Below are 12,963 nucleotides of genomic sequence, written 5' to 3'. Positions count from 1 at the left end.
CAGCTGCACAGGAGAGGCAGATCCTGAGCACGCCCCCTGATCCACTCCAGACACACCCACATAAAGGGGACAAACACACATACAGATACAACAGAAAAAGAGGGGACAAAACAAGGAGGAAGGGAAACAGAAAAGGGAGAGACAAGCTGCCCACATAACAAAAGGGCTGGATGGAAACCTGGTTCCAGATCAGGATAACTGCTGGTGTGTGTAATAATATATTATAGCAGTGTCAGTGGATAGAGATCTGGGTTGGGTCCACTCATTTCAACTCATTAATTGAAAGTGAATTCATAGGCAATCTTCCTATTTATAAATGGCACTTTAATCCAATTCCTTATTGAGTTAAGTGAGGGTGGAATTGACCCCAACCCTGGAAGAGTTAATCAGATTTATAGGTCCTATACCATACAACAATAATTAGGTAAAGCAGATGGTCTTTGCCCATTTTTTTTTTACGTTCATGTTCTGAACATTACAGTACTGTAAAAAAAATATTTGAATTCATTCAACATGATTTAATTTAGAATTTCGGTAAAACCAAGAATGGTAGAGAAGAAGTACATGTCAAACTAACTCCCTTGGATTGGTGCATGCAAAAGAGAAGAGGCGGGACACATGGTGGTGGGAGCACTGGGCCTAGTCCTGAGTCCTGATGGAAAACTGAAGGCATCACAAAGTGAGAAGATGCATTCACACAGTCAGTGTAGACTAGACAGTGTAGAAAGTTGAATGTGTTGTGGGCAATGCAATCTGCTGTTCCAGTCAGGGTGCCGGCCATCTCTATAAAAAAAACCTGGCCTATTAACTACTCTACCTTCAGATGTCTCAAATTGTGTCATGGCTAAGAATGGTGAAAAAAACAGAATAGCAAAAGCAACCAGGCATCATATGCATGGACAACCAGGATTGCATGTGAGGATTGTTAATTGTACCCCCAGAGGCATCCTGGTGTGCAGAGCAGAGCAGCAGAGTGGGAGACGGCTTGGGGGCTGAGCAGTGAGAGGAGCAATGTCTCAACCTTGAGGAGGAAGGGAAAACAAGGAGGCGGAGGACTGGTGGTAGAGAGGGATACACCGACAGTTCATTTACTGAGAACATCAGCCCAGTGCACATTGTCTGAAAGATAAGGGAAGTGAATGCCTCATGCCTGATGGAAAACAAAGGGGGCAATTTAAAACCATCTGCATCCAACACATGCACCCTTCTCTTCCACCTTTCTCTTTCTGTGTCCTGACAGATATTGAAACACAATCCATTTGGACTGCCGACATGTCATAATATTTTTTTCTCACCCTCTTTCTCTTCCAGGACAATTTCAGTTGGTTGCTAGTTGAACAGGAATGTGTTATAAGTCAGACGGTTGACTTTTGCAAAGAGCTGTTCAAATCAGGAGAGATTATTTTTTCTATTTAGACTCATAGATCAACCCAGAGAAACATATGTCTCGCTTTTTTGAAATACGTACATAATGTAGACAAAATCCAAATTGATTTAGCAAATTTGCTAAAAAATATGGCAATACTAGTGATAATGTCCTCCTCTGATTTCATTGAGATACAGTGCCTTGCAAAAGTATTCATCCCCCTTTGCGTTTTTCCTATTTTGTTGCATTACAACCTGTAATTTACATTTTTATTTGGATTTCATGTAATGTACATACACAAAATAGTCCAAATTGGTGAAGTGAAATGAAAAAAATAACTTGTTTCAAAAAATTCTAAAAAATTTATAACGGAAAAGTGGTGCGTGCATATGTATTCACCCCCTTTGCTATGAAGCCCCTAAATAAGATCTGGTGCAACCAATTACCTTCAGAAGTCACATAATTAGTTAAATAGTCCACCTGTGTGCAATCTAAGTGTCACATGATCTGTCACATGATCTCAGTATATATACACCTGTTCTGAAAGGACCCAGAGTCTGCAACACCACTAAGCAAGGGGCACCACTAAGCAAGCGGCACCATGAAGAACAAATAGCTCTCCAAACAGGTCAGGGACAAAGTTGTGGAGAAGTACAGATCAGGGTTGGGTTATAAAAAAAATATCAGAAACATTGAACATCCCACGGAGCACCATTAAATCCATTATAAAAAAATTGAAAGAATATTGCACCACAAGAAACCTGCCAAGAGAGGGCCGCCCACCAAGACTCCCAGACCAGGCAAGGAGGGCATTAATCAGAGAGGCAACAAAGAGACCAAAGATACCCTGAAGGAGCTGCAAAGCTCCACAGCGGAGATTGGAGTATCTGTCCATAGGACCACTTTAAGCCATACACTCCACAGAGCTGGGATTTATGGAAGAGTGGCCAGAAAAAAAGCCATTGCTTAAAGAAAAAAATAAGCAAACACATTTGGTGTTCGCCAAAAGGCATGTGGGAGACTCCCCAAACATATGGAAGAAGGTACTCTGGTCAGATGAGACAAAAATTGAGCTTTTTGGCCATCAAGGAAAACGCAATATCTGGCGCAAACCCAACACCTCTCATCACCCCGAGAACACCATCCCCACAGTGAAGCATGGTGGTGTCAGGATCATGCTGTGGGGATGTTTTTCATCGGCAGGGACTGGGAAACTGGTCGGAATTTAAGGAATGACGGATGGTGCTAAACACAGGGAAATTCTTGAGGGAAACCTGTTTCAGTCTTCCAGAGATTTGAGACTGGGACGGAGGTTCACCTTCCAGCAGGACAATGACCCTAAGCATACTGCTAAAGCAACACTCGAGTGGTTTAAGGGGAAACCTGTAGCTCAGTTGGTAGAGCATGGCGCTTGCAACGCCAGGATTGTGGGTTCGTTTCCCACAGGGGGCCAGTATGAAAAATGTATGCACTCACTAACTGTAAGTCGCTCTGGATAAGAGCGTCTACTAAAATGTACAAATGAAACATTTAAATGTCTTGGAATGGCCTACTCAAAGCCCAGACCTCAATCCAATTGAGAATCTGTGGTATGACTTAAAGATTGCTGTACACCAGCGGAACCCATCCAACTTGAAGGAGCTGGAGCAGTTTTGCCTTGAATGGGCAAAAATCCCAGTGGCTAGATGTGCCAAGCTTATAGAGACATACCCCAAGAGACTTGCAGCTGTAATTGCTGCAAAAGGTGGCTCTACAAAGTATTGACCCTGGGGGGGGGTGAATAATTATGCACGCTCAAGTTTTCTGTTTTTTTTTGTCTTATTTCTTGTTTGTTTCACAAGAAAAAATATTTTGCATCTTCAAAGTGGTAGGCATGTTGTGTAAATCAAATGATACAAACCCCCCCAAAAATCTATTTTAATTACAGGTTGTAAGGCAACAAAATAGGAAAGATTCCAAGGGGGGTGAATACTTTCGCAAGCCACTGTAGGTCACTGCAAACAACACTGATGTGTTGCAGATCACTATTAGGGGTCATGGATATGGTTAAGACCCAGGGTCAAACAGCTTCAGTATTGGCAGTGTTGATTGATGATACTTTTGTAGCAACATTATCCCACCCATAGAAACACAATTAATACAACAGAATATTCTATTCATTGTGGACTAGAATATCAGCATATCAACTGTACCATTTTGAATGCTTGAGTGTGATTCTGTCCTTGTGCTTCTCACGATGCTGTACACATAGCAGCAATGACAAAGTCCAGAAGAAAATGGGTAAATTGAAAAAACGTGGATTTTAAGAGTGTTTGTTTCATCTATTCTATTTCTGTGATTCCAACTCACATATTGGGTTACTCCTCTCCTTACGAGAGAGATGTATTGTTGGTATGTTGAGAGTGAGATATGTAGTTTTTGTGCACTGGTCACTCACTTATTGACATGTTAACTTTTGTTAAGTTGAAGTTTACTTTTCCATCAACAAACAATAAACATTTTAAGACGTTGAAAAAAATTGCTGTCTGCACAATTGTATTATATTAAATAAAGAAAATGGAACAAATACAAAACAAAAGAATATCAAATAGGCCAAGCTATACCTCACCCATCACCACTTAAAAATACATCTAGGGGAAAAAGCTGAAAGGAAGACATCAGTTTTCAGCCTAATGTTAATAATTTATGTTGTCTGTGCTTTTTTTAATTATTTATTTATTTACTACTTTCTATTCACCAGCCAGTCTGTTTTCAAAGGCTTCATAAACAAGAAAGCTATTTCAAACTTTGGAGTTTAGTTTCAAAAGGCTTTCACTGAAGAATGCTAATTTGCCTGTTGGTATATTGTTAGTATGTGGTGCATTTGTGCTTTTTTCCCTATTACAATACACAGAAAAAAAGGTTCTAAAAAGGTTATATCGCTCGCTTGATATATGGCACCCTAAATTCTATATAGAACCCCAATGAACCCTTTTCCTTGAAAAAAAAAGGGTTAATTGGGGTTCTACTTTATAGAACCTTTAGGGGTGTGATATATGAAGCAAGCAATATAGAACCCTTTTTGGTTCTATAACCTTTTATTCTAATAGTATACTGTACAAAAAAATATGCAGTTCTTACCAGATCATTCTTTGGAAATGTCCTTTTGGTGCTTATAAGACACTAGCAATATCATTTAGATTAAAATAATTTATGCTACATTTCAGAATAAACAAGACAATCCATTCATGTCGAACAATTGTTTATTATTAATTATGGTACAAATAAATGTGACAGACTTGAAGCTTTTTAGAAATACACAAAGCACAGCTTAAATGACGAAACAGATATTGCTCTATAGCTTAAGTACAATTTCCAGTCCATAAAATTAAAAGCAACCTTTGCAGGTTCATCAGCTTTGGTTTCAAGGTCTTTCTTGAGTTATAACAATATTTCAAACCAGTTGGTGTATGAGTCTGTGTGGATATAATTTGAAAACATGTATCTTTTTTACATAATTGGGTACGATCATAAAGCGTTCTTTGCCCCCTATAAAATAGGGCACGTCTTGGAGACTGAAACTGAGAAGTGTATGTAACATAGCCACAGAGAGAAAAAAAGCAGAGCAGGTAACAACAAAGTCTAGAAAGTCCATCTGACCTGGAAACCACTTGGCAAAAGTAAAACGAGCGTCATACAGAATCTCTGTTCAGACACCCTCCCCCCATGAGAAGTTAACACTACATTCAAACATACAGGAGTCATTTTTTCTGTCTTTTTTCTATTATGGTTAACGCATGGCATTGCTCACAATGTGTTGGACAGTGGTGAGGTCAAATATCAAAGAACTACTACTTATCTACTCATCGATTCTCTTTGTATTTCAAGATTGTCAGCAACATTAAACCATTTCTCTGTACAATGTGCATATAACTATAGAGCTTTGGTCCAGCATCGAAAGGTTGCGTGAAGGTTTAACTCCGTTCTTTTTGGTTTTGGTTACAGCTTCATTGTTAAGCCTCAGTACTACATGCCCATAATATACAGCAACCACATCATCACTTCTCTTACATGTTGGGATGAGAGGGGATGAGAGACAGAGGGAACACATAAAAGTATTTTTTAATTGATTCAAATCACATATGACTTACAGTATATTATGATTGACCACCATTTAGTAATACTGTCTTACAATATAACACTGTTTACAACTACTTCCTGCAACAAAAAAAAACTTTAATCTTTGCTCAGTGTCGGCCTACAGTAAATAATAAAGGGTAAATGAACACGTAATGGGGCTCCTATGTAGTGCCTCTCAAACCTCAGCCTTCTGTATACTATCCTCAACTATTATCTATTTCCTTATGTGCTTGTAAGTGTTATCAAGTGCACTTTATGCTGCTAGGTAAGCAACAGTGCAACGTGGGACTAAGTGTTTTACATGAATCAAATTAGAACATTTCATATCAATGTGTAACCTTAATAGTTCTGAGAAGTGGTTTTACATGTATGTACCAGTTTGCAATATTCTTTAGAGTAGTTCAACACAGTGGCAGTAGGCCTATAGGTTATTAACACTCCAGTGGTGTAACAATATGGATTCCTTAAATCCTCCATGTGGGTCCTGGTAATATTGAAGTACACCTATGGGAGGTGAGCTAGACGTTATGATGACACCCTGTTTAGATCCACAGCTACACAGCAATAACACCTTATGATTTGTTGGTTGAAATGAATATGGATTATGTCTTGTGAAAGGGCTAACTTTTTCCAATATACTTTTTGAATTAGGCTATACTGTCTGTCAAGGCATCACTATAGAATCACTAAAAGAAAATAAACACAAAACAGCAGCATGACATTTCATAAAACATATTTGACCCCTGAAAACAAAGATTCAGGGATGAGAAAACATTCAGATTGATTAGATTATAATGAGTTACTGAATGCTGAAGGGAAGTAATGCATATTTTGCTTTAAGGGTACAAAAATGTAAAATAATTGCTAAAACCACTAACGTGTAATTTGTTCTCGGTGACAATGTACTCAGAAGAATATACATATATTTATTGATTTGAAGCTTGGGCTGCCTTTTGTGTTTTGTTGTCTTGTTTCCATATTTCTATAAGTCCAACTTTGAGGTTCATCTCAAACATGCAGGAGCAATTCTGCAAACAGACCAAACTAGACACACACTTCAGGAAGGGATGGGTATAAAAGTCCTCACAGTAAAACCCATTTTCTATATTGCAATATCAAAGGGTTGTCAACAAACAAAGAGTTCTCTTTTGGAATCAAAATGTTTCTTGGCATTCTGTTGGCCTTTGTGTAACTTAGTTGAGCTCAGTGTATGAAATAAACTCTACAGTAAAAAGAACCAGAGAAAGGGAACTTAGGCACATAAAAATAACTAAAAACAAGTCCTTGAGCTGAAGTAATGTGTTCTTTGGCTATCAGGCTTTGGCAACAGAATGAGATACAATAGCTTTAGGCATATCCACAATAGAGTTGGTGCACAGAGACAGAACCTATATGGTTAGGTACTGAGTATCCCCTCATTGTTCAGACAGACTTCAGTTTATTACCCTTCCTCCAAAACATAAAAACAATCTCATAAAATCATCGATACATACTTGTAAAAGTTGTACAAAGTTACACTGTGACTGAAAATAGTTGCAGATGAGAAAGAATCTGAGACAAACAATATGGCATTGTTGAACAGCAAAAAATGCATTTACACGACAAATTTGACATTGTGGTTTCAATTTCGTAGATATTTACATATAAACCCAGGAGATAAAATGAAGCGAGACAAAGATAAAATGTACAGCCAAACTCACATATATATCTTAGATTTTCTTGCCAGTACAAATGTAAAAATGTAGAACACATTTACACTTAAAAAATTATTCTTAGTGTTCCGATGCAACAGACTTTGGTAAGTAGTTAGTGTTTTTGTCTTTGATTTTGGCATGATCGCTTTACTAAAATCTCCCTAATGGGAACCCAAATTTGGACAATATTCTGGTCTATGAGGCCAGAACTAGAACTCCATGAATTATTTTCTCTCAAATATTAACATATATTTTTTCTTATTTTTGGATTTCGGCAAGGTCATTTAAATAAATAACTGTGGTAATCACACTGACAACACGTATTCTTGTTTGCAAACTTTCATAAATGTCCTTTCAGTTGACTTTATAAAAGGGGTGGAATGTTCTTTCAGTCTTCATCCCACTTTGGGTCATGATCCACCATGTTGTTAGGACTTTTCTCTTTACCTCTAGTTTTGGTAGTTCATTTTGGGGTCTCATCCAGAGAATCAGAGAGAGGGTCCATGGGCGCGGTCGGGCCGAGGTCCAGGTCCAGGTCACCGGGCTGTTTCAACCGCTTTATTGTGTTTTTCAACGCTTGCCTCTTGTTGCAGAACCAGACGCGGACCACCTCGCGGTCATAGTTCAGTTTCTCGGCTATCTCGGTCATTTCCTGTCCAGAGGGGTGCGTGTTCTTCTCGAAGTGGCTGTTGAGGATCTCCAGAGCATGCGGGGTGAAAGAGGTCCTCCGCTTACGTTTTTTGGAGGGCTCGCTGCCGATAAACTCGGTCAGGTTCTGCATGCCGGACCGGTGGCGGGCCTCGGCCTCGGCCATCCAGCGCTCCAGAACGGGCTTAATCTTCTGGGCGCTTTTTGGGGTGATGTCCAACTTCTCAAACCTGGCAGGATATAAAAGGCCAGGGTTCAGTTTGCCTGTCAGACTGCTACCTATAGTGTTCTCTTGGGCTTCCTGTGGTAGGAAAAAGTGGCTTCTCAGGATGGTGTGTCTGGGGAGAATTGAGAGAGAAGAATCTTACTTAGGTGCCCTGCTGGGCCAAGGGATAACCTGCCTGCCTCAGTGAACTGGAAGGGCCTCCTCTCCCAGACAACTGCCACTGGGACAAAGACACCCACCAGCCTTGGATACATTCATGACAGTGTGTAGCCAAAGTTGTAGCAGTTGGAAGTGAGCGTTATTTTGTTTTTCGCTTGTCTTGTATTTGGTTGTGATTCTCTGTCCCAGAAAGGCAGTGTTGGAGCGAGGAGACCCTGCCATTAGCTAAAAATAGACTTCAGATAGACAAAAAAAAACTGACAGATCATGTGACTATCATGATCAAACACTGAGCTTTAGCAAATGTAGATTACACTACACATTGATGTAAAATATAATCCACATATTATATCACCAATCAACAAAAGGTAAAAAGGGGTTAACCAAACAATGAATTTAACATTATTCCCATACCTTCCCCTGAAGTGATAAAAAAATCTAGGTTTTTAATATGGTGAAAAAGGCAGCAGTGCATGCACTTAGATCTTCTCAGTCGCGTACAAGCAATTTTTGGATCAGTGTTGAAATGTATCTATAGCAGAACAGCAATGATCAAATGCTGAAATACATTTACAGAACTGATCATTTTCTTGCCTTTGTACCTGACTTGCATATCTTAGACCACTTTTCTGCAAAACTTTAAATACAAACGTCAACAATGAATACAAAACTCACTGTTAAGTGTTTTGTTCACAGAATATTAACTCATTGCTTTCATCAGAAGAGGAATGTGTGCAATTGTGTTCACTGTTTCTGGCATTTGTGGTCCTCTATAGCTCAATTGGTAGAGCATGGTGCTTGTAACGCCAGGGTAGTGGGTTCGATCCCCGGGACCACCCATACATAAAAATGAATGCACACGTGACTGTAAGTCGCTTTGGATAAAAGCGACTGCTAAATGGCATATTATAAATAAATACTACTGCACAATATGTTAAATCCCCCCATCAGTGTCATACCATGTACAATATATGGAAAGATCTAGGCAATGGGAACTGTCCAATTGTTGTGATTTTTTTACAATATTGAGGACATGCAGAGATGCAGAGAATGAAGTTGGGTTACTTTTAAGTCTCTTTGGGTTCCTCCTAAGTCATCATCTCCAACACTGTTACCTTCCATTATAGAGCTTTGCTTTGGTGTACATTGAGGCCTATGCATTCATACTGTATCAGTTGTGTTTCCTATTTCTATTGTGGATTGTGTTTCTGTAACCAATTGGAAAGTCTACAAAATGTGAGCAAACCAGCCTATGTATTGAATACATGGAATTGGATCGTGATGATATCGATGAATGAATCCTGCACAACGGGCTTATTATTATATTGTTTTTTAAATCAGGAATAATATTTGATTTGATGTGTATGACATTTTTTGGTGAAATATGCACAAAAGGAGAGTAATTGCCCATAATTCTGCACTTTTGATTGCATGATTTAGTGACTGCAAAGAAAATGTATTGATCTAGTGGGATCTTTTTAAAGACAGACTAACTTTCTGTTTTGTCTGCTTGGACTCAAGAGATAAGTATAGTTGTGTTCATCTTTTTGCAGGCAGTCATGCTCTTTTGATGAATCTATTTGCAATTTTGACTGTATAATATAGTTTAAATGAATGTATTTATGTTTTCAGAAGGCAACTACATTTCGAAAACCTATTTACTGTTTTGCAAAAGGCCACAGAGTTCTGTGTCTTGTGGACTCTGTTTTGAAAATCGTCATTATTCCAAAAAATGCTTGTAAGCGATTTGAGCAAGTGTAAATACATAACTGTAATTTCTTTACAAAAGCAGTTTGAATTATTAATCAAAATTCACATTTTAATACATTTTTCAAACTTTTCTCTCTCCTCAAGCTCTCTTGTATATTTAATATGAATACATTTCCACCCTTCAGACTTGAATATACTTCAGAGTTTATGGATGCATGAAGCATAAGTAATTCTTCAAATTTAATGTATGGTGCACTTTAGTGCTTTTGAAAAGTACCTTCAATAGCACAAAACTATAGTTACAACATTTTGATAGAGTTCCTGAGTCACAAACTGCAGCTGAATTATGGCTTGTTGAATCAGTGTAATCTCAACAAATAGTGGATGCTAATGTACTATTATAACATTTTCAGGAGTATCTGTACTGTAGCTCAGTGTATTCTGACCATGTCAGTTGCAGAGTTCTGTGAGACAAGCACAGAAATGGCTTTTGGCTTTCACATGATGAAGGAAGATGGACCTGGGCTAAAGGCGCTGGGGTTCTCTCATGCTGGGGTCAGTGTCAGAGTGTGGTTTGAGCTGACTGCCTTCTAATGAGAGTCCAGACATCTGTCCAGGTGTTCGGGAGCGAGCAGCTGAGAGAAAAGGTGATCCCCCTTTAAAACAACAGCCGTTCCTGTCCAGGCCTCTTCTAAGACCTTGACCAAAATTGGATGTCTTTGAAAGAATCTTCCTGGCAGGCAGGTGAGGAGATGCCTTAGAGCTGGGGGAAAGGACCCCTCTCACACAAACAAAATGAAAGATATTTCTTAGTGGCAAGTCGGCTGGTTATACAGAACAGTAGGGAAGTGATGCTGCCCTAGCTTACTGAAGAAGGACCCTGCCTGTTTTTTCCTGTTTCCCCTCTCTGATTGTTGTTGCATTTCTGCTTGTCGACTGTCATTATTATTTATAACCACCTTTTAAACAGCGGAAAGAGGACGGTTATATACTGCAGGGAATACTTTAGTACATATAAGGAGTCGGTAGAGACAGGACATTTAATGGATCAACAGGAACCAAATGCACTAAAATGAGTCGGGAGCTGCTCAGCTGGTTCCCACTGGTTCAGAACCACCTGGGGAAAATAAATACATATCTCTTTTACCCCCCTCCCCCATCTCTCTTAACGGTCTTAAAAGTACCTTTTTCAGGCCATGCGCAAACATCTGCTAAGTGTAGCCCAAAATGAAGGTTTGCATATGACTATCGTACTGTTTATATTTAACCCTTTAAGAATATTGTGAGGCCATGGCTAAGAGTGGGTCTTTGACTGAGTGGAGGGTCCATTACTAACAGAATACAGGGGACTGATATGATGTATTAAATCAGTATCCCATCTTTCAGATATTAATCCAACATACCAGGAGCAGGTAGAGAAAGAAGTGGATGTGATAAAATACAAATATGGAGGATGTGAAGGCGCGTTTCTGCTACAAATATGGAGGATGTGAAGGCACGTTTCTGCTACAAATATGGAGGATGTGAAGGCACGTTTCTGCTACATTGATGCGCAAATTAGAGACAACAGTTTCTTGTCATGAGATATGAATCATTGATGTGGAAGGGCTGTGTTCTAGTGTGAATGAATGTTGTAAATGCATGCAGCTTAAACATGGCAACATAATTGCTCTTCAAGAATTACACCAGCAATGAGTAGTTAAGACAACATTGTGCACCTATGCATTGTGAGCAGTATTCACATCAAGAGCACTGTGAATCTTTGGAGATGTAGCTTCATTGAGGTGGAGGTGGATTCAAACTTCATGCATATTTTTCTGCAATAAAATGTGTCCTCCATTTGTGAAAGAATCGATGCCATCAATCATCATTTGCAACATTATCTATAAATAATTTATACAATAGAATAATAGTTTGTGTTTAACCCTTAAATATGACATGCAGCAATATGACAGATTGTATTTACTGTATGTACCAAGCACTCTATCATAAGACAAGATCCAAACCCATTGGTTTGATGATGTACTTATGGGATGTTTGTTCCCCTGTGATAAGCTAATAAAGCTTTTTAACAAAGTGAGCAATGAAATCAGACAAGATGGAACCATCTGTCACTGTCTGTTCCAGTGATATAGGACAACAACATGCCCCTGAGCTAGCATGCAGTCCCCTCTTCTCCTCCAACTTCCATGACTCTGTTGATGTTAACTAAACTAAAGCATGTGAAGACTGCCTCTTTACTTAAAACATAGAAGATGCTTGTCATGTCCAATGTCATACAAACAAAAAAAGACTGTCTTACCGACATAAATAAACCCACAAGGACATATTACCTGTTTATTTATTTTTAAGCTAATGGCTTTTAATGTATGTTATAAATATCTGAATTATGGATGCTTGTAAATATTTCATGTGTGATTTTTAAGACTTTAAACATTAGTTTGAAAGGGCTGTCCATTATAAGAACCCTGCTCCCTCCAGTTTCAGATTATATCGGCCGTTTGATGTTGATGTTAAAAGCCCATTGCACCAATGTGTCACATAAGCAGGGCAGCAGGTCATCAGCAAAGCACATGTATTTCAGAAACGCATTAGAAAATGAATACAGGAATATGACGGGGTACAGTGCTGATAACTATTGACAGTGAACCATGCAACTATGGTAAAGCAAAATACTATGGGTAGAGAAAAATGAAAAGGTAACAGGAAATTAGCCACAGTAAGGTCACGACCAAATGCCAGAACTTAAGTAAACGTGATTATGATATTGTTAAAACTATTGATTTCACTTGTAGTCCTCTGTAGCTCAGTTGGTAAAGCATGGCGTTTGCAATGCCAGGATAGTGGGTTCAATTCCCGGGACCACTCATTTGTAGAATGTATGCACGCATGACTGTAAGTCGCTTTGGATAATAGCGTCTGCTAAATGGCATACAGTATATTACATGTTCGGGGAGGAAAAACTGAAACAAAACATACATTATTATACTTTTTGATCATATGAAACTCTTTGTGTTAATATAATGGTACCCACCCTATGT

The 12,963-nt window shown here is 38.9% G+C and overlaps 1 protein-coding gene across 1 annotated transcript in view; it reads right to left on the bottom strand.

The window, feature by feature from the left end:
- Positions 1 to 4,604: 4,604 nt before the first annotated feature.
- Positions 4,605 to 12,963, bottom strand: part of LOC121550029 (POU domain, class 6, transcription factor 2-like) — a 116,816-nt gene continuing 108,457 nt past the window's right edge. Inside the window, exon 10 of the mRNA XM_041862093.2 lies at positions 4,605 to 8,165. Coding sequence (XP_041718027.2) covers positions 7,643 to 8,165 — 523 coding nt within the window. The 3' untranslated portion in view covers positions 4,605 to 7,642. The remainder of the gene's footprint in view (positions 8,166 to 12,963) is intronic.

Source organism: Coregonus clupeaformis, chromosome 34, assembly GCF_020615455.1.
Source record: "Coregonus clupeaformis isolate EN_2021a chromosome 34, ASM2061545v1, whole genome shotgun sequence".
NCBI lineage: Eukaryota > Metazoa > Chordata > Actinopteri > Salmoniformes > Salmonidae > Coregonus > Coregonus clupeaformis.
The sequence above is the reverse complement of the archived record's forward strand: the minus strand, read 5'-3'. Positions and strand labels throughout refer to the sequence as shown.